This window comes from Leptosomus discolor, chromosome 13 (genome assembly GCF_034619465.1).
Source record: "Leptosomus discolor isolate bLepDis1 chromosome 13, bLepDis1.hap2, whole genome shotgun sequence".
NCBI lineage: Eukaryota > Metazoa > Chordata > Aves > Leptosomiformes > Leptosomidae > Leptosomus > Leptosomus discolor.
The window spans coordinates 20,403,942-20,422,050 of NC_141403.1; the positions used below are offsets into that span (position 1 = coordinate 20,403,942).

General features: G+C 42.0%; 1 protein-coding gene across 2 annotated transcripts in view; it reads left to right on the forward strand.

Moving 5' to 3' along the window:
- Positions 1–18,109, forward strand: part of LAMA3 (laminin subunit alpha 3) — a 114,378-nt gene that overhangs the window by 24,297 nt on the left and 71,972 nt on the right. The window contains exons 8-17 of one of the 2 annotated variants that reach the window (XM_086472719.1): positions 1,571–1,689; positions 7,017–7,107; positions 8,111–8,242; positions 10,057–10,119; positions 11,404–11,445; positions 11,578–11,715; positions 12,539–12,673; positions 16,121–16,255; positions 16,943–17,080; positions 17,601–17,647. In XM_086472719.1, the coding sequence (XP_086328845.1) occupies positions 1,571–1,689; positions 7,017–7,107; positions 8,111–8,242; positions 10,057–10,119; positions 11,404–11,445; positions 11,578–11,715; positions 12,539–12,673; positions 16,121–16,255; positions 16,943–17,080; positions 17,601–17,647 (1,040 nt within the window). The remainder of the gene's footprint in view (positions 1–1,570; positions 1,690–7,016; positions 7,108–8,110; positions 8,243–10,056; positions 10,120–11,403; positions 11,446–11,577; positions 11,716–12,538; positions 12,674–16,120; positions 16,256–16,942; positions 17,081–17,600; positions 17,648–18,109) is intronic. The other variant, XM_086472720.1, reaches the window with a different exon arrangement.

The following is an 18,109-nucleotide window of genomic DNA, read 5'->3' on the forward strand; positions in this document are numbered from 1 at the left end:
CCTGCATTCTTTCAAAAAAAGGAATCCCATTGTTCCTCTCCAGTGAGGAAAGAAGATCAGATCAGAAAAAAAAAAAAAAGAACATAGGATGAGTTTGTGGCCAAACTCCTTGCCCTTTGATTTATTCTGTCTGTTTGCTATTATGGTTGGTTCCTACTCAGTATTCTGGAAGATTTCAGTGAACACAGGCAGGGCTTTACGTGACCAATGGGAAGATTATTAGTTTTAACTAAGATGAGATATGCATAACTGATCTATAGGAAATTAGATTTTCTTCTTATTATTTTCTGGGTAAATCCATCACCCTTTACTCAAACTGTATTTGCAGGAGCTATTCAGTGTGGAGCTGTTTTTCAGGTTAATTCTCTTCCGCAAGCAAGGCATAAGCATTGGGGTGGCTCTGGGATTGCTGTTGCTAGGCCTTTTTGCCAAAGTGAAACAGCAACGGCTTTTCAGGGTTTACGTCTCTCACCTTGATGTAAGGAGGTTGGTGAAGCCAGCTGATGTGTGTACAAGGCCACAAGGGGTTATAGCAGTGGATGTATCTCAGATGTTTTCAATAGGTAAACTTCCTAGACCGAGGCATATGTGAGGTTGATGTGCCTGCAAGCAAAACCTCACAGGCATCTCTCAATCTCTTCGGAGAACTGCGATATTAACATCTGTTACAAGGCATTAAAAGTATAGCAGAACATGGATGTGGAGATGAATTCAGAGCTACTGTGAGTTCACCTGTTACCTTTATTTTGCTTAAGGGAAAATAATAGGAAGGAAAGAGAAAAATAAAGGAAAGGAGCTTACTACAAACCATCCAAAGTAAAGTTTATCGCAGCTGAGACTGTAAACAACCATAAACTGGGGAAAAGAGTTATCTTAGTCACCTATTCTATCCTTTGCTAGATAATGTTGATATATTATTATTGTTGTTGTTGTTAGTATTGTTCTTCATACCATACTTCTTCAGACCATGCTTCTTTTTGAATCCACAATTCTCGGGAAGTAGAATGAGCTCATACGTACTTAAAACAAACACATCCATTCAGAAGACAACAGCCGGGTACACGCATAGCTAAGTTTGTTAGTATATCTGTACCTATGGCTGAGTATGAGAGTTCCTCATTGTAGGTCTTTTTATTTAAATGTGTATATCTTAATTGTTTATTTTAAATAAAGATATAGTGTACACAGCTTCAGACAAGATGGATTTTTAGACATGGAAAAACAGAATAAACATTTGAACATGTTTTTGATAATTTTTAAAAACTGCTGAGACCATTCTTCTGGAGCTTCCTAGTTCTGCATTTGTGCATAAATATATTGTTTTGAGATGGTACATCTATTGCCTCCTCTGATAAGCCTAGCAGCACATGTTTTCCTCGTATCTAGATGATCTCACCATGTTTCTGATGTGAAAATCCACTTGCTGCTAGGTAAATACGTGTGTTTGAGCATACTCCAACGTACCTGAGTGTATGTATACACAAAAAAATCTAAGCATCTTTTTCATCTCTGCTACATTACTGTGTTCTGGCATTATAATGAAAGCTGACTTGGAATATTACTTTTTCAGCCTGCAATTGCCATGGACATGCCACTGATTGCTACTTTGATCCTGGTGTTGATCAGCGTCGAGAAAGCTTAAACATCTATGGGCGTTATGAAGGTGGAGGAGTCTGCATTAACTGCCAGGTAAAGAGGTCATTTTGGTCAGTTTAAATAAATGACGTTTGAAGAACGGCTACTGAAGTGGGACTGTGTCCACACCAGGACTTTGCAGGCTGACCAGTCTAGATAGCTCCATTTCTCTGGTGTTGCTGTTTGTACGCAAAGCAGGGAAAAAGGTGTCTGAAAGTAATTTACATTGTACAACATTGCTTGTTATTGTATAAAAGACACATATAAATTGTATTTACGGTCAGTGATTCAAATAAAGCCACGCAATGCAACAATTAAATCAGCTACAAAAATCCCCTTTCGTATTACCATGAACTCTGCCGTTTCTCTGTTTAACAGAAGGAGGTAAAATTAACCAAATAAAATTCCAGCTCAGGCCAGGTGGCTCCTTACTGCAGCAAAACAGAGAGGGTTCTCCCTCATCAGCAGAAGTAAAGGAGGGCATAGGCTATGTGGAGAAATGCCAGGCTTGTAAGGTCATTATGCCCTGGACAGAGCAAAGACGAGAGCTGAGCAACTCGTTCATTTGGCAAAAACCAGCAAAAGGATAAGAGTGCTGGTATCTGCTTCTTCCTTCTAGAAGCCTTGTGAAGGGAGATAACAGCAGAAGGAGGGAGCCTTGCGGAGGCAAGATGACTCTGTTTTGGCTAAAGAGTGCAGAAAGACTGTTTCAGCACAAAACTCTGAAGGCTACGCTGCCCTGGAGTGAAAAACTTTTGCATAATTATCCAGGAAATTAATATTACAGTTAACACCCATGCCTAATTCTGTATGTGTATGACTATGTCACTCAACTCTCCACCTAAATCATGCTATATGTAACCCGTGGGAAGGGAAACAGAGAATTAGAGAATAAAAAGAGGAGAATAAGGGGTAAAAATTGTGAGAAAGGGACTGAAGATCTAGAAGAGATGGTTGACGGGCTGTGCTCCTCTTCCTCCACCCAAGATAGGGATGCCTTCTTGGTAAGAATTGCACCTTCACCCCTGGTGAAGAATACCCGGGAAAACTTGGGCAGCGTTATTATAGTCCATTAGCGCTATTGCAGTAAGTGCGTTTATCAACGGCACTTCCACACCTGTTATAGCTGTCGCTCTAGTAAATGATCTCTATTTGCAACTTTGCAAACCTGTTTCAGTGAAAGTCCCTGAGAGGACTCTGACAGGCAAATGTCACATCCTTACTCTTAACGCAACAGGCTATACCAAGAAGGAAGCTCATAGGTATTGAAAAAGCACAGAATCATAGGAGGGAGCTCTGGAAGTCATCTAGACTAGTGCTCCGCTCAAAGCAAGGCTAGATGCAGTTATATCAGGTTGCACGGAGAAGTATCCAGTTGAGTTCTGAAAATTTCCAAGGATGCAGCTTACACAGACTCTGGGTAATCTTTTACAGCACTTCATTGCTCTCATGGTAAAGAGATTTTTGTTGCTGTTCAGTGGGGATTTCTCCAATTGCAACCTGTGACGGTTGGCTTTTATACTTTTGCTGTCCATGTCTGAGAAGAGTTGGGCCTTCTGTGTAAGCCCCTCTTAGGTAGAGGAAAAATGCCATTGGACACCTCTGCCCTCTTTGAACATCTCTTCTCCAAGCCAACCAAAGCCATTCTCTCACTTCCCCCCTACATGTCACGTGCTCCAGCCCCATAACTGTCTTAGAGGCTCGGCTGGATTGAGTCAACAAATGTAAATTTGGAATCAGAGACTTTACACTGTCATTAATGAATAACATGTTCTTGGAAAGAAAAAGAATGGTTCTCATCCTGAGTAACTTTTGTTCTACTCTGACTAATTATTATCAGGAAAGATCATACAAGGCTCTGATCAACTTGATCTAATCTTCGACTTATCTCTGCTTTGAGTGGGACTGAACCACCTGACCTCCTGAGGTCACTTACAACCTAAATTATTCATTGGTTCAGTGATCTCAGGGCTGAATACAGCCATACTTATTTGGAAGTCTGTCTTCCTTTTGTGGTCAAGTCATCCGAAGTATCATGACAAGCAGCTGACCAGGTAGTAATTCAGAGGGAAAATTATCATCAAGCCTATGTTCCCATGAAACTTGTGCATCATGATTTATGTATTACCATGCTGTGCATTTAAAGATATAGCTGTATTTAAGCAACAAAAAAAAGAAGTATCCCCTAAAATTTATAGGGTACGTATTCCATCTTATTGCCGCAATGTAATCAGGTACTGTCCAAAAGACAGTCAGAAGAGAGAAGAGTTATTTTTACTAGCACGAGTAGAAGCAATGTTCTTTGTCTTCCAGGTGGCATTTCTGTGCAGAGCTTTGTTCAGGCAGCCTCGTAAGATGTATTATGTTGGTCCTTCCTGTCAGCTCTTTATTCATGAAAGAACATTTCTCTTATATTGCTTCCATGATAGAAAAGAGCAAAATTAATCTAAATCTATGAGTCCTGGTTATATGACTGATATTAATTGTTTGTAACCTAATTTTGTAGAAGTTATGCTGGATTAAATGAGTTTAACGTAAATCTAATTATAGTGTTTTAGGTTTGTTTTTTTTTTTTTTTCATGGATAAAGCACAGGGATTTTAATTTACTTTTTCTGATTCTGTCAGGGAAAAAAGGTGTTATAGGAACGGATGCCCGAACAAAGAAGTGATAGAATTGAAATGTTGCTTGCAAAGGTAGTTTCAGTTTCTTTAGAGTCTGATAACAGGGGAATTCTGGAAGTTACATAGTCCAACCCCCTACTCAGAGCAGGTCTAATTAGATCAGGTTGCTTAGGGATTTGTTCAGTCAAGCCTTGAACACCTCCAAGGATGCAGATGCCACAACCACTCGTAGTAACCCATTTCAGTGTTTGACCAGCTTCATGATAAATTATTTTCCCTAAAATCTAATTAGAATTTTCCATGTTCCAAACTGTGCCTGTTGCCTCTCATCCTATTGCTGTGCACCTCCATCCCCTCTGTATCCTCTGATCAGGTAGTGGTGGATAGCAAATAAGTTCTCCCTACTCTTCATAATACTGAAGAGACCCAGCTGTCTTAGCCTCTCCTTGGATGTCATGTGCTTCAGTCCTTCACCGTCTTGGTGGCTCTGCCCACCCCTTGTCCACAGTGCCAGTCATCTTATCACAGAGACCAATGAGGTTGATTTGACATACTTTCCCTTAGGTTAAATTTACATTGAATACGTCCAATCACCTTCCTGTCCTTCGTGTGTTCTAAGATGATTTGTTCAGGGGACCTCCTTCCCCACCAAGCAATGGGCCTACTCCCATTAGCTTTTCTTTTGCTACTGGTGTACTCCTAGAAACCTTTGTTTTTACACCTCACCTCCCTTGCTAGTTTTAACTCCAGCTAAACTTTGGCGTTCATAACTCCACTCCTACATGTGTGGGCAATGTCTTTGTATTGCCACCAAGTAGCCTGTCCCTGCTTCCACCTTCCATGTGCTTTCTTTTTGAGTTTGAGATCAGTCAGGAGCTCTGTGTTGGCCTTCTGCCATACTTTCTTGACTTTCTGCACATTGGAAAGAACTGTTCTTGTTCTAAGGAGGCTGTCCATGAGAATCAGCTGGCTCTCCTGGTCCCCTTTCCCCTCCAGGGCAGTTTCACACAGGATCTTGCCAAGCAGATGCCTGAACAAGCCCAAATCAGCTTTTCTGAAGCCTAGGACTGTAATTTTGCTCTTTGTCTTGCTTACTTGTCTCAGGATCTTAAAATCCACACTCTTGAGGTCACTGCAGCCAAGGTTGCCCTCAACCTTCACATGTTCTTCCCTGTTAGTGGGTGTCAGTTTGAACAGAGCATCTCCACTAACTGGTTCGTGAACCTCTACATCCAGAAATCGTCTTTGATACATTCGAAATAACTTCTGGATTGCTTGCACCCAGCTGCATTGCCCTTCTGGCAGATATTGAGGTGGTACCGAAGCTTTCTCTAGTTCCCTAAAGAAGGCTTCATTGGCCTTCTTGTTCAGGTGGTCTGTAACAGACGCCTACTGCAATATCAGCTGTGCTGATCTGTCCTCTGATCCTTACCCTCAAGCTCTGCGCAGGTTCGTCACCTGCCCCCACCCCAGGGAGAGGCGCAGACACTCTCTACAGCCCCAGACCTGGACAGTGGCATCCACCTCCTGGGGCTCTGTCTGGGGTGAGCCCTCTGATGTGCCCCGGGAGTTAGCACCAGTAGTCTCAGAAGAATATGCCCTGCAAATGTGATGAGACCATCGCTGCGCAATCTCCAAGTAGCCCTGCACAGTCTTGAGCAGGGGTGCTGGGCCTCCCCGTGCTCCTGCCATGCTAAGTGCTGCAACAACCACCCTGTCTCCGTCTGCTGTGCGATGTGAGCATCACCCTCCCTGATCTAGCATCAGCCTTTCCCAGCAGTAGCTCAGGTCTAAAGATGCTAGAGGAGGCTCCTGGCAGAGCTGGACGCAGAACCCAAAACTTCTGCATAAACTGAGAGCGTCAGCCAGGAGCAGCAGCCCCAGCAGCGAACTGGGTGCCCTGCTCATGAACTCCCTCCGTTAAATGCTGGGTCCTTGCTCAGCCCTGAATTGCAGCACTCCCTAAGGAGGAACTGAACAGGGAGTGGGAGCTGGAGGAAGCTGCTTTGGTTGCTCCAGGGCAAAGCTTCCTCCTCTGCTTCCCTGCTCACAAGACTGCAAGCTCGCCAGGATGCCTCGTGACGGTGGTTTACTTGACTGGTGCATGCCATCGCCGCTGCACGCTCCTGCTGCCCCACTGCAGGGGAGAGCTCTGCCGCATGAGTTGGAATACACTCAGGACTGTGTTCCCTCAGGGTAATTACATATTTTTGCCGTAGTTCAAATTACTTATGATACTTTTTCTGTGTGCCTAAAGCAGATGTTTACAGAGACATCTACTTTTCTATTGGAAGTTCTGTTTTGTGCTGACCTGACTGATCAGGTTTTGGTTTATTTTGATGTTGCTCATCTTAGACATAGGGTATTCAAAAAAGCAATATATAGCATGAGGAAAAATTCATGATGCAGTTGCCTGAACGATACATACGTTATGATAAGAAAGCAGCATAAAAAGAGTTATCATGTGATAGGGAAAAGAGATCTTTTTTCCTTAAATAGTTCCTTTTTTATAATGCTTTAAAGATAAAATTCAGCTGTTTTGTGTGAGAATACCATGATTCAGAAATCTGTAGAGAGCCGGTGGTTAAAGAACACCAAATGATGAATGCTGTCTTTATTGCAGTTGTATTCCCTGTTTTTTCCTTTGCTGATCCTTTTTCAGTTGTATATAGAAACAGTGTAAAGGATGTTGTGGTTTCTTAATTCTTCCAAGTTCCACTTTTTATCTCCTATTCTCCTTTTGTTTTATTTTGCACAGCATAACACAGCGGGTATTAACTGTGAGAAGTGTGCAAAAGGTTACTATCGTCCTTACGGTGTTCCAGCAAGAGCTCCTGATGGCTGTATACGTGAGTCCTTCTCTATTAAGTATCTTCTCATGGTGGTGGCTTGGGTTTTTTTTGGCTTTAGTCAAGGCATGAGATGCATCTTTTGGGGAGGGAAAATGAAAGAGTAGTCAAAAGATGTTGGAGAACAACCACTTTCTGTGTTGCTTTAGACCCTTTTAATGGTATTCTCAACTTAGGTGTCATATGGGCCTAAAGCTTCAGACCAGCAGCAGGACAATAGGAGGAAGTCAGCCAGAAAAGGCTGCTGAGGAGATAGGGTCACACCCCGCAGTGAGGAGGTGTGACCTCTAGGAGGCCACTATCCTCTCCTACCCTCATGACCTTGCTTCTTTTAGCTCTCTGATGTACATGTGAGGTATCCTTTGGCTCTTGGTCACTTGAAAAATCAGTTCCGTAGCTCAAAAGGTCACGAGGATCACTAGTCCTATTTTATGCAGTGCTGAACCTAATGACTAATTAATGGCGCAATAGGATAATTACTGAGAGAACATTTGAAAAAGAAGAACTGAGTATAGGTGAGAGATAAGGGTTGAATTACAGACTGAAGGAGCCTTGTGACAGGTAGGAGGAAGCAAAGGTTTGATTTGTCTGGGTGTTGAAATGAATGGGAACTCAACAGGGCCGTGAAGTGCTGCCATAATGCTGCACGTGGTGTGTAAGGGAGGGTGGATGGAGCACAGTGATTAGCCCAGACCGCGGAGAGAGTGGACGCCACAGAAAAGATAGTTCCTGCAGTGCTGTGGAGTAATGACATGCGGCTTTCTGAATCAAAAAAAAAAAAAAAAAAATCTAAGAAAATAACATAGGTCTTACTTCTAAGATATCACAAAGATTAATTGGTGACATAAAGTACTTGGAAAATATGTAACAGCATGCAAATGTTAATTATTTAAATAATGCGGCATTCACACTGCTAATTTACTATTATAATACCATTGTGCACTGCTGTAAAAGGCAAATGAATTCTTTTCCAAAGAGTGCCTGATTGCTGATGCTTACTTAGCCTGCAGTTGTAACTTGGAGCATGCAGAGGGCTGCGAGGAAGGGTCAGGCCGCTGCTTCTGTAAGCAGAATTTCCAGGGAGAAAACTGTGAACGCTGTGCTGATGGATTCTATGGTTATCCATTTTGTGTCCGTAAGTATGCAAGTAAAAATGTCTCTTTTCCCCTATTTTAGATATGCATTAAAGATTTAACAGTTTTCATTACATTTGACTTGGTTAAAACATCTGGCATTTCAGCTTCACATGTTTACATGTTCTGATAAATCGGTTGTCACAAGACTGAAGAGAGGCTGGTTTATTTTACAGAATTGCGGTTACTTGAACATCAAATAGATTGTGCTGCATTCTCACAATTCTGAGTTCGTTTAAGGCATCTTAGTTGAGGCTACAGCCTATCTCTCAGTAAGTCATGAACTCCAGTCCTATAACCCTGGACAAATTGTTTAAACATATCTCAGGGGCTTTAAGTATAAAGACCACTTGGACTGGGAAGTGGAACGTGACTGCAGTGAGAAAGAGGGGAGAAAATGGTTACGTGTTCTCCTTGACACCTCCCAGGGTTTGGAACTTGCATCCCTGACACACTTGCATCCCTGGGCTTTTGGAGGATTCTAAAAATAAATAAAAATAATTCTAAAATCACACCTGTGTAATGTTGCAAAGGCTCTGCTGCCAGACCATAAGGCTGTCAGCCGTGCTCTCTTTACTTTTGCTGGGCTGCGGGTAGGTGCAGATATGTGGTTGAAGGAGGTGTTCCAGTTTGTTTCAGATTTTTTAAGAAGTGGTTGAAGGTGTTTATAAATCCAAAGAAAATAAACATATTAGAAAAAATGATGTGACACAGAACTACTGAGTGCTTCCATTTATTGAAAGTGGTGATAGAATGCTATCTAATGCTATTGGTTAATTGAAAATTAGATTTTTTACTTTAAAATAAGGAGATTTAAATTAAGTGTTGAGAATTCAGAAAATTAAATGCTTTCCCCATAAACAAATTATACATAAAATAACTGAGAAGAAAATGTAACATCAGGATTGTGTTTGCTGCTTAAAAGCTTGTGACTCCATGAACAGATGCTATAACATCTATCGGTGGGATGTTTTGGGCCCTCAGGAGAATCGTGTTTCTGACAGGTGATAAAACATGTGTTTTTCTCGGGCAAGATCTGAGCTCTGACTAAAAGACAGGTACCATGGTAAAAATGGAAGAAGACAGGCAAGTCAGTACATAACAACGTAAAAAAAACAGTGTAAAAAATTGGATGTTATTTGAATTCAGTGGCTGTGGTAGAATAAATCCTCTCTGTACAGTGCATTCCAGATTATGGTATCTCATGTATCCTTTTGTTTGCAACCCAACATTCTTATGCAGGTTCAGCTCAGGTAGACCTTGATCTAAGTCCTGCTGATGTTTGTAGCTCATCAACTTTGGATCCCATCTTAATGGAGGAACGTTTGTTGGGATGTCTTTCCCATTCCTAATCTGCAGGATTATCAAATAAAAAGTTCCCAAGATGTACAGTACATGCCATGAATTCTGGCAGTTCAGGTAGCGAGTGATAATGCCACATAGCAGGAGATGGACCTTCTGTTGGAAGCAGAAAATGTGAAGTAAATACAAGCTCCCTCGATAGCTCTCATAACACTGTCTAGCATAAGAAAACTTTCTGCACAGAAGGGTGGGGAGCGGGGGAGCAAGCTGGTGGCTGGCTGGCTTTTCATAGTGTTCTTTTGAGAAGGGATGTTTGTACCTGAATTGGAGATCGAAAGTAAAACATTTCTTGTCCTGTTCCTAACTGGAAGAAAGCTAAGCTGAAGTTGGTTACTAGAGTCATGTGAATATCGTGCTCTCTGTATTGGCAGGAGATGACTTCATTGTTTGTCATGATTTTTAATGAAATGAATGTGTCTGTTTCAAATACACCTCTGTTTCTTTTGTTTTAAAGATACTCCTGTGTATCCTTTTACTTCTCCAAATCCAAGAGATGCTATGGCTGGTGACATAATAGGCAAGTTCTTGGTGGGTTTTTTCCCCCCATTTCACTTGTTTTTCCCAGTATTGCCATTTTTCTCCGTTTCAGTGGTGCCTGCTCTTTCATGGAGATTTATGTAGTAATTTTGCCACCGTTGGTATTTATCCTTCAGAGAGCCTTTGCTCATGCCAGAAGTTCATCATGTTGTCGTGTTCCTATTAAACAATTTAGTGGGCTAGTTCCAGAAAGAGTTATGGATCAAAATAAGTTTGACCAGCCTCCGGCAAACATCTGCAGAAGAGGCTGACCATCTTGTTTGGTGCTGTTAGGAACAGATCCATCAAAGCTCTCTGACATGTACAACTTGTTGGCTGCTTTGCAGTGTAAATCGCTTTCTTAAGGCTAACTGGCCTCTGCTTCTGGACTGTCCTCTTGCACCTGGAAAACTGTACACTGCCCTTGGCAACGAAGGAGTTTGATTCCTAAGAGAGCTACGTATTTCTTATTTAGCCCACTGCAAAGCTGCCTGAAATCCGTGTAATGATTCCCTTTGTGGGCTTATATTTTTTGGTGTATATTATTATACTGCAGAATGGAGCCATCATCACAGCTAGTGCTTAATCACATACCTACTTGTAACGCACTTGAGGATTAGTAGCTTTAAAAAAAACCTCAAAACCTTTTTCATATCCTAAAATCAACATTCTTCCCCTTTATTTAATAGAACTGGAGTTTATGTTGGCAAATGAAAAGTGTTTTCTTCAGTGAATGTGGCAGACACTTAGGCATAAACAAACAGTAAAAATCCAAGTGCGTATTTACAAGTCCCAGTTGTTTTCTTGAAAGTGTCTGCCGTTGCCATCACAGCCCACAAAGCCTCAGTCTCCTGTACCACTTACCTCCTTCATTCAGCATCCAAAATAATTGCCCTGGTAGGCCTCTGTTGCATATCCCCTTCTCTCACGTGTTTTTAAAAGGAAGAAGAAAGAAAACTCAGAAGAAAATGAATAAATATAAACAGGAGAGAACATTTTCAAGAAGTAGTATCTGAGTCTGAAGGCTTAAGAAAGGCAGCTGCCTCTTAAGTAGAAGCTTCTGTTTCTGTAGAAGTAAATTTGTGCTGGCAAACTAGGCACAATTACAGATTATTGTTTTTTAAAACAAGGTTTGCATGTAAGGGTCATACAAATAGTTTTTGTCAGTTCGAGAGTAATAATTACTAAGCAGTGATCTGTTTTTCTCTGCAAAAATACCAGGAGTTGTGTGATTTTATGCACTGACTTTGTTCCTTTCTTTCTTTTCCTTTCCTGCTGTAACTAGAAGGTGGCTGCAACCCAGGGTATTTTGGCCCCCGGTGTCTGCGTAAGTGCCTTAGTTTTCTTTGACGCTTGGAGCCTGCGCTGGGGTGTAAATGCCAGCCTTTGGCTTCCAAGTGAAATAGGAACTTTGAGGTCATAACACCGCAGATGTTTTCTTTACCAATGTGCCCTTCAGCGTGCCAGTGCCACGGTGCAGGAGTGCTGGACGGTGACTGTGATGGAAATACCGGACAGTGCAGATGTCGAACTGGATTTTGGGGGTTTTCCTGTGATACCTGTGCCGCTGGGTATTTTCATTACCCCTTCTGCCAGGGTAAGCCAAACGTTCCCTTTCTGTATACAAAATACAGACCCAAGTTTTATTCTGAGGGATGAAGTTCTTTTGCCACAGAGGTGTGTTCATAAGGGGCTCTCCCAAAACTCACAGAAGTCGAGGAAGAAGAAAAATGTGATGAGGGGGGATTTCTATCTAAAAATGCCCGTGTTTCCTTGCTTGCTGTCTACAGTGTGATGCAGAGTCCAGTTTGGGGTTGGGTTTAGTAACATTCATGAAATTTAGAACACCAGTGGGAACGTTTCTGTACTTTGTTTTTTAAAAAACCTATTTTTGCTTAATTTGAGTTTACAACCTCACTCTGATGCATCAAGGTGCCCTTTCTAATCAATACTACAAAACTGACTTTTTAAAACTTTATTAACCATCTCTGTACTGTTTTTTTAGGTATTTTATTAATCCCTCCCACCTGAGATTGTAAATCCAAACCACTAATGGTTTCATTTTAGTCTTAAAGCAGATGGAACTAGTTTCAATAGTTGGCATAGCACTTAGGGTCAATAAATCAGACTGTAAGGGGCACAGGACAAGTGTACTGCTGCATCACTGATACTGAACCCAGTAATTACTTTAAGCCAGATTCTTTTGCTCTTTCATTAATGTCTCCCTCGATGCTGAATTATTACTGATTTGGGCAATCAATAAGAGCTGTTAGAAATCACAGTAAATGTGATGGGAGGATTTTGGTCCCGTTGAGCATCAGGGAGTTGCCTTTTTTTTTTTTTTTTTTTCAGTTTAAAGAGAGATAAAAGAAGAGAGCCTGTGCAGAGACTGACTCTGAAATGTCTTTTCTTGTTTGCAGTGTGTGAATGTAATTTGGAGGGTACCCAGCCTGAAGTCTGTGATTTTCTTGGGAGGTGCCTTTGTCGCTTTGGGGTAGCTGGACTTCAGTGTGACAGCTGTCAGCCTGGCCACCACTTGTTCCCTGCCTGTCAAGGTAAGGCTGCCGATCGCATATGCAGCATCAAACAGGCCCCCAAAGTGCTTTGCAGGTACCATTTTCGCAGTGGCTGAAGCAATGTTCGCAGCAGTAAATGGGCGAGGGACTCTACAGTGAAATCCTCATACATTCTCATCCTCCAAGCACTAATTTCGGGTGTGTTTCCATAGTAGGGAGGAATTATATAGTCTGTTTTCTCACAGACTTTTTTTCACATGGTGTTGCAAAACTCAATCCGGTCTTGTGCGGCCGGCACCGAATATGCGACAGATGCGAATTGGGAGACAAAGAGTAATTGTTTATTTACAGCAACATTTACAGGTTCTTTTGGATTGCTGGTGATAAATTAAAAGCTACAGGTATAACACAAGGTTTATCACTGATATAACAACAACAACATACACTATACGCACACATACACCCCAACAACAATAACAACTTGCCCGCTGTAGGCCCGGCCGCTTGGCAAACAGACAAGCCTGTATAACAGGGATACAGCGGGACAAGAGACAGTAAAGTCACGACAAACAAGGTTACACTCAGGGAAGCACAGAAATGCACCTGAGGAGAAAATGTGAAATACACCCAGGGAGGAAAAGTCTATCTCTCAGTGTTAGCTGAGGTCAATAATCTGACCCACACGGCGTCCCAAGTCGGGGGGATGGAGACGGAGGGAATTCGCCAATCCGTCCAGTCGTCGGTATGGTTCAGAGTTGATCCTGTCCTGATTTTTGGGCCAAAATTGGGGTGATATTTATACTCGAAATTTTACATTACATCAGCAGGGTATACGTGTGGGTGGGGATGACTATAGACAATCTTAATACCTTATGTTAACGCCACAAAGTCTGTCAATGTACACCTGCATGGGGGGAGGTAGTGGCTCCTTTTGTTCAGGGCAAAGAGAATGGGGGACTGGGGCCACGAGGCCTCTGCCCATCTCTCACTCCTCCGGGCAATCCACATTAACACCAGGTATCGACCTACTGATGGTTGCCCCCTGCCCAGTGCTTGCCACTTTGCCCAGTGCTGAATTTCATGCTTCCAGGCATGCAGCTACATGGTGTACGTGACTCAGACTTTGGGATTAACTTTGCGCTCTCTCTACACGTGGTCAGACGGTTTGATACAGCCTCGGTCAGCACAGCTGTCTTACTAGTAACCAAAGGATTTGAAAACTGTTTTCACACAGAGACCTACAGCCACAGAGCATGCTTGACCTATGGCAACTGGCGTAGTGGAGCTGTGAAGCACTAAATTACTTTGAAAGAGGGTCTTTGTTTGGTACCTTGTAAAATGTGTGTTCTGTAAAACTGAAAATGAGAAGCTCCCATTTTGCTCTTCACAGTGATTTCTCACTCATTTTAAGATCATACAACAGGCACAGAGCCAACCTCCATTCGTGTAATCATGAAACATGAGTGATCTCCACAGGGTTTCACCAGTGTACCTGCCACCAAGGACTAGCCTGCCTTTTACAAGAGAGGAAGATTGATCAGCACAGATGAAGTATAACTTTGAATATCATAATGATGTTGTGTGTGTACGAGGAATCCATCAAGCCCTGTCTGGCCCCTAGGTTTCGTCTGCCTTGGCAGTGAGTGAGAGGCCCTTAATCCTTAGTGAATTTTACAATGAGAAAGCATATAGGATATTGCTGTATCCTGTACTTTCCCGTACAGCTTAGCAAGATTTATGTAGAAAATTATGATTTACTTTCTTCTCTCTCATTATTTTTAGCTGTTGCCTACAGCAGTCCTCTTCCTTTTGGGCTTACGTACTTGTTTATGTCCTATGAATAGACAGAATCCTTTATGCCTTTGCAAGGATATGTCGTGTTGTGTTACCAAACACAATGGGTGGAATAGAGGAATACCACATGACTGTGTTTTATGGTCTGGAGTAGATTAACATTTTTTAATGAAAAACATAAAATCAGGATTCTGCGTTGGTACACGCTGTTCAGTGGTTTTAAAATACTCTAACCATTGTTTTTTTTCTTAGAACTGAATCAGGTGGCAATCAGAGCAAATCAGACCCGTATTGAATGCGTCTGAACTTTTAACACCAAAAGCTGAGAAGAGAGATAGAAGCTTAAAAGAGCATGCAAAAACAAGTTGTAAGAGACAGATAAAAATAATTGAAAACACAGTCAGTGGGATTACTCAAAACTGCTGCAGTTCACAGCTTGTTCTGTTAAAATGGGCCGCCGTGGGTTTAAACTTGAACTAGTGCAGCATGCTGCAAACTGTGGTGGAAAGTGAGCAGCCCAGCCTGCTACTGCTGTTTGGAGTTGTCATCTTCAGAAGAGAGGTAGATCTATAACGTTTTGGCTGCTGCAGCTAGAACTGATCTCTCTGGTCGTGCCTTGTTGAACTCAATAGAAGCTTTATTTGATAGGAGCCATTAAACAAATCAGTGTTATTAAAATGAGGAGACAATGTAATATCTTGTTCAGCTGGGAGTGGACTCTAGTGTAGGTGATGTTTTTGGAAGCTTCAGTATTTGTGTTTCTCTGATACTAACTTCCTAGCAAGCCTCACGTCTTTCCAGGCATGTTTGAAGTAAACACAGCAAAGGCAGATGTCCTTGGCTGCAGCAGAAGGAGGAACCAAAAGGGGGAACCAGGAAAATTAACATGGAATAGGAAGACAGTGTTTGTTTTATATTTCTGTCAGTCAGCCATTTCTGCCAGTTGTAAAACCTAAGTGATTGACTGCAGCTCTTTGCTTCTACCTGGGGCAGCTGGGATTCCCAGATGGGCTCCCATTCATGTACCTATAAAACATGACCCTGTGTAACGCCCAGCATTGTTTCAATGAAACAGCACGTCTTATCTGTGATAGAGCTGTTAGACTGAAATAGTGGTAACTCCAAGAGAAGTTTGGTGTTATAGTCTGACAATAGATTTTGTTATAGTCTGACAACATGCCTTTTACATTACATGCAGATTCCTGCAAAGCACTGCTTGCCAGCTTGTAGGACTAAGATGTCAGGAGTCTTTGCCTTGTGCATCATTTATTTGTGCATCATGAACTTGTGCCTATTGAGCTTCTTGTTAGCTGTTAGACCTAGCCTAGCTTTCTGGGTGCTGTTTCTCAAAGGTATTTTTTAAAGAGGTTAAGTACTTCTCTCACGTGATGTTCTTTCCAGTGTAAGGTGGATTTCTGTCTTACACGTGTGTTTTGCAAGGCATCGAACTAAATCTCTATAAACTGTATGTTATAGAATTGCAGTAAGAACCTGATTGGCAGTGGTTGAGGAGGCAGTTACAGTATAAGCATCTATTTCAGGATATTTATTTTTAGTGATAAAAGTATGATCTGTCTGGTTTCCTCATGATTGCTTTACATTCAAAGGTAACTTCTTTGAAAATTCTGGTTTAAATAACTGCTGATTTAGACATGTATCTGTCAGGATAGTTACTTTTTTTTCTCTGTGCAGAATGTAACTGTGATGCTGTTGGCTCAGTGGAGAATACATGTGGTCCTAGAGGTCAGTGTCTGTGCCATCGTAACTATGCTGGACTTAGGTGTGACCAGTGCGCTCCAGGATATTACAGCTATCCCAGCTGCTTGTGTGAGTAAAAGCCTTTCCTCTTTTTACTGAGGTTTGCCTTCTCATTACTGCAATACTGAAGAAAATAAATTTTCTCAAATATATTTCCATCTAAAACTACTGGTATAACCATAATAGTTTTGTTCCATGCAAAACTGGCAACAACAACACTGGAGATCCAGGCAGTGGCCAGGTTTCCTGGCAGGCACACACTCTGGTAGTCCTCCCTGGCACATCATCGCTGTTCCTGTGCTAGTTGGATTAATGTGAGCATGGCAGTGTTTGGCCTTGGTGCAGCTGTACCTCTCTTTCAAAATATGGAATCTGAAGCTTAGACTGGGCAATGAGCATTTACCTTTATGAGTTCTGGCTCACTCATGGAAGATAAGCTGTGTTTCAACAGGTTTGGGCTTCTAATATTTGATACGCTGTCCTGTAAACTTTTAAGTAAGTGCATTAGTGTGTGCTCTTGACGTGTGCCAACACTGCACCAAAGCTCCTAGTCTAAAAGGGCTTGACTCTGCAAATCTTCCATCACACCAACAATTTTCCTGCCTGTGTGGATTAGTTGATCAGGCCCGGAATGTGTGTATAGGGTTTTCACATCAGGCAGAGGGAAACCTCTACAGTACTAAAGTTTTGGAAAGTTGTTGCTTGGTACCTACAGGGTGAACCCTCCCACCACTGTCTGTGTTTGGTGTTATGTAGCTTGCCAGTGCTCCCCCAACGGTTCCCAGCACGGCACGTGTGAGTCTGCATCAGGGCAATGCGAGTGCCAAGCCGGTGTCACGGGGCGGCGGTGTGACAGGTGCCTTTCTGCAGCCAACAGTTTCCCCTACTGCGAAGGTAACGCTTCTGAGGGAAAATCCTCCATTCTGATTCAGATCACCCCCAGTTTTATTGCAGGGTTCTCCAGGGCAGTCTGCTATCTGCAAAGTTTTCTAGAAACGCCCCTTTCTAGAAGCGTGGGGAGGGAGTGACACACCAGGAGCACATATTAGATGAGCTTAGGTGTCGCTCTGTATGTTATTTCATGAAGTGAACTATAAGATTAAAACCTTTTTTAGACGATGGCACAGGAACTTCAAGAAAACGTGTCTCAGTTCTGTAGGTTAGTGCTATGTTTTTCCAACTGACTTCTTTTCATATCGACCAGATAGTCTAAAATAGGCTAAACACATTTGAAAAATCGTTATTAAAGGCTTCTGCTGGTCTTGAAGTTTAAAGTATTTAAGTCCCTCCAAGGTAACAGTATTAAAAAGCCCTTTCAAACTCACGCCTGCTACATCGTACTTCTGCACTACTACAGTTCACAGATCTGTTTTCAAAAGATCTTTCAATGTGTTTGTTTTTCAATTTCATAAAGGTGTCAACAGTGAGTGTGACCCTTCAGGCAGTGTTGGTTCTCATTCCGTAAGTACTCTACCATTGCAGCTAACAGTGCGTGTTAATAATTCGTGTGCCTTTGCTGAACACATTCGCTTCATTGCTCAGGTCCCAAAGCCTGCTCTTAGACTGTGAAAGAATTGCACGAGCCTGTTTGCAGAATAAGAGTGGAAATAAACTTTGTGTTTTGTTCTTTGATCATACCGGTGCAATTAGCTGTTGATGGGGGTTTTTTATCTTTTATATATAGAATGTGGATACTGTTTATGTCGTCTTGGTATGCTAGAACACTAATATAGACATGCAGATATGCGTATAAGCCTATGCATGTCTCAAAGACCTTCTGGTTCTGGGTTGCAACAGGCCATTTCAGCATCAAATTATTCCTGAAAAAAAATATTATCTTTGTAACTGTTGCTGTTCCACTATTATTGTTGTTAGCGTAGTGATGGTTATTAGTAGTAGCATATTACCAGAAATCACGATCAT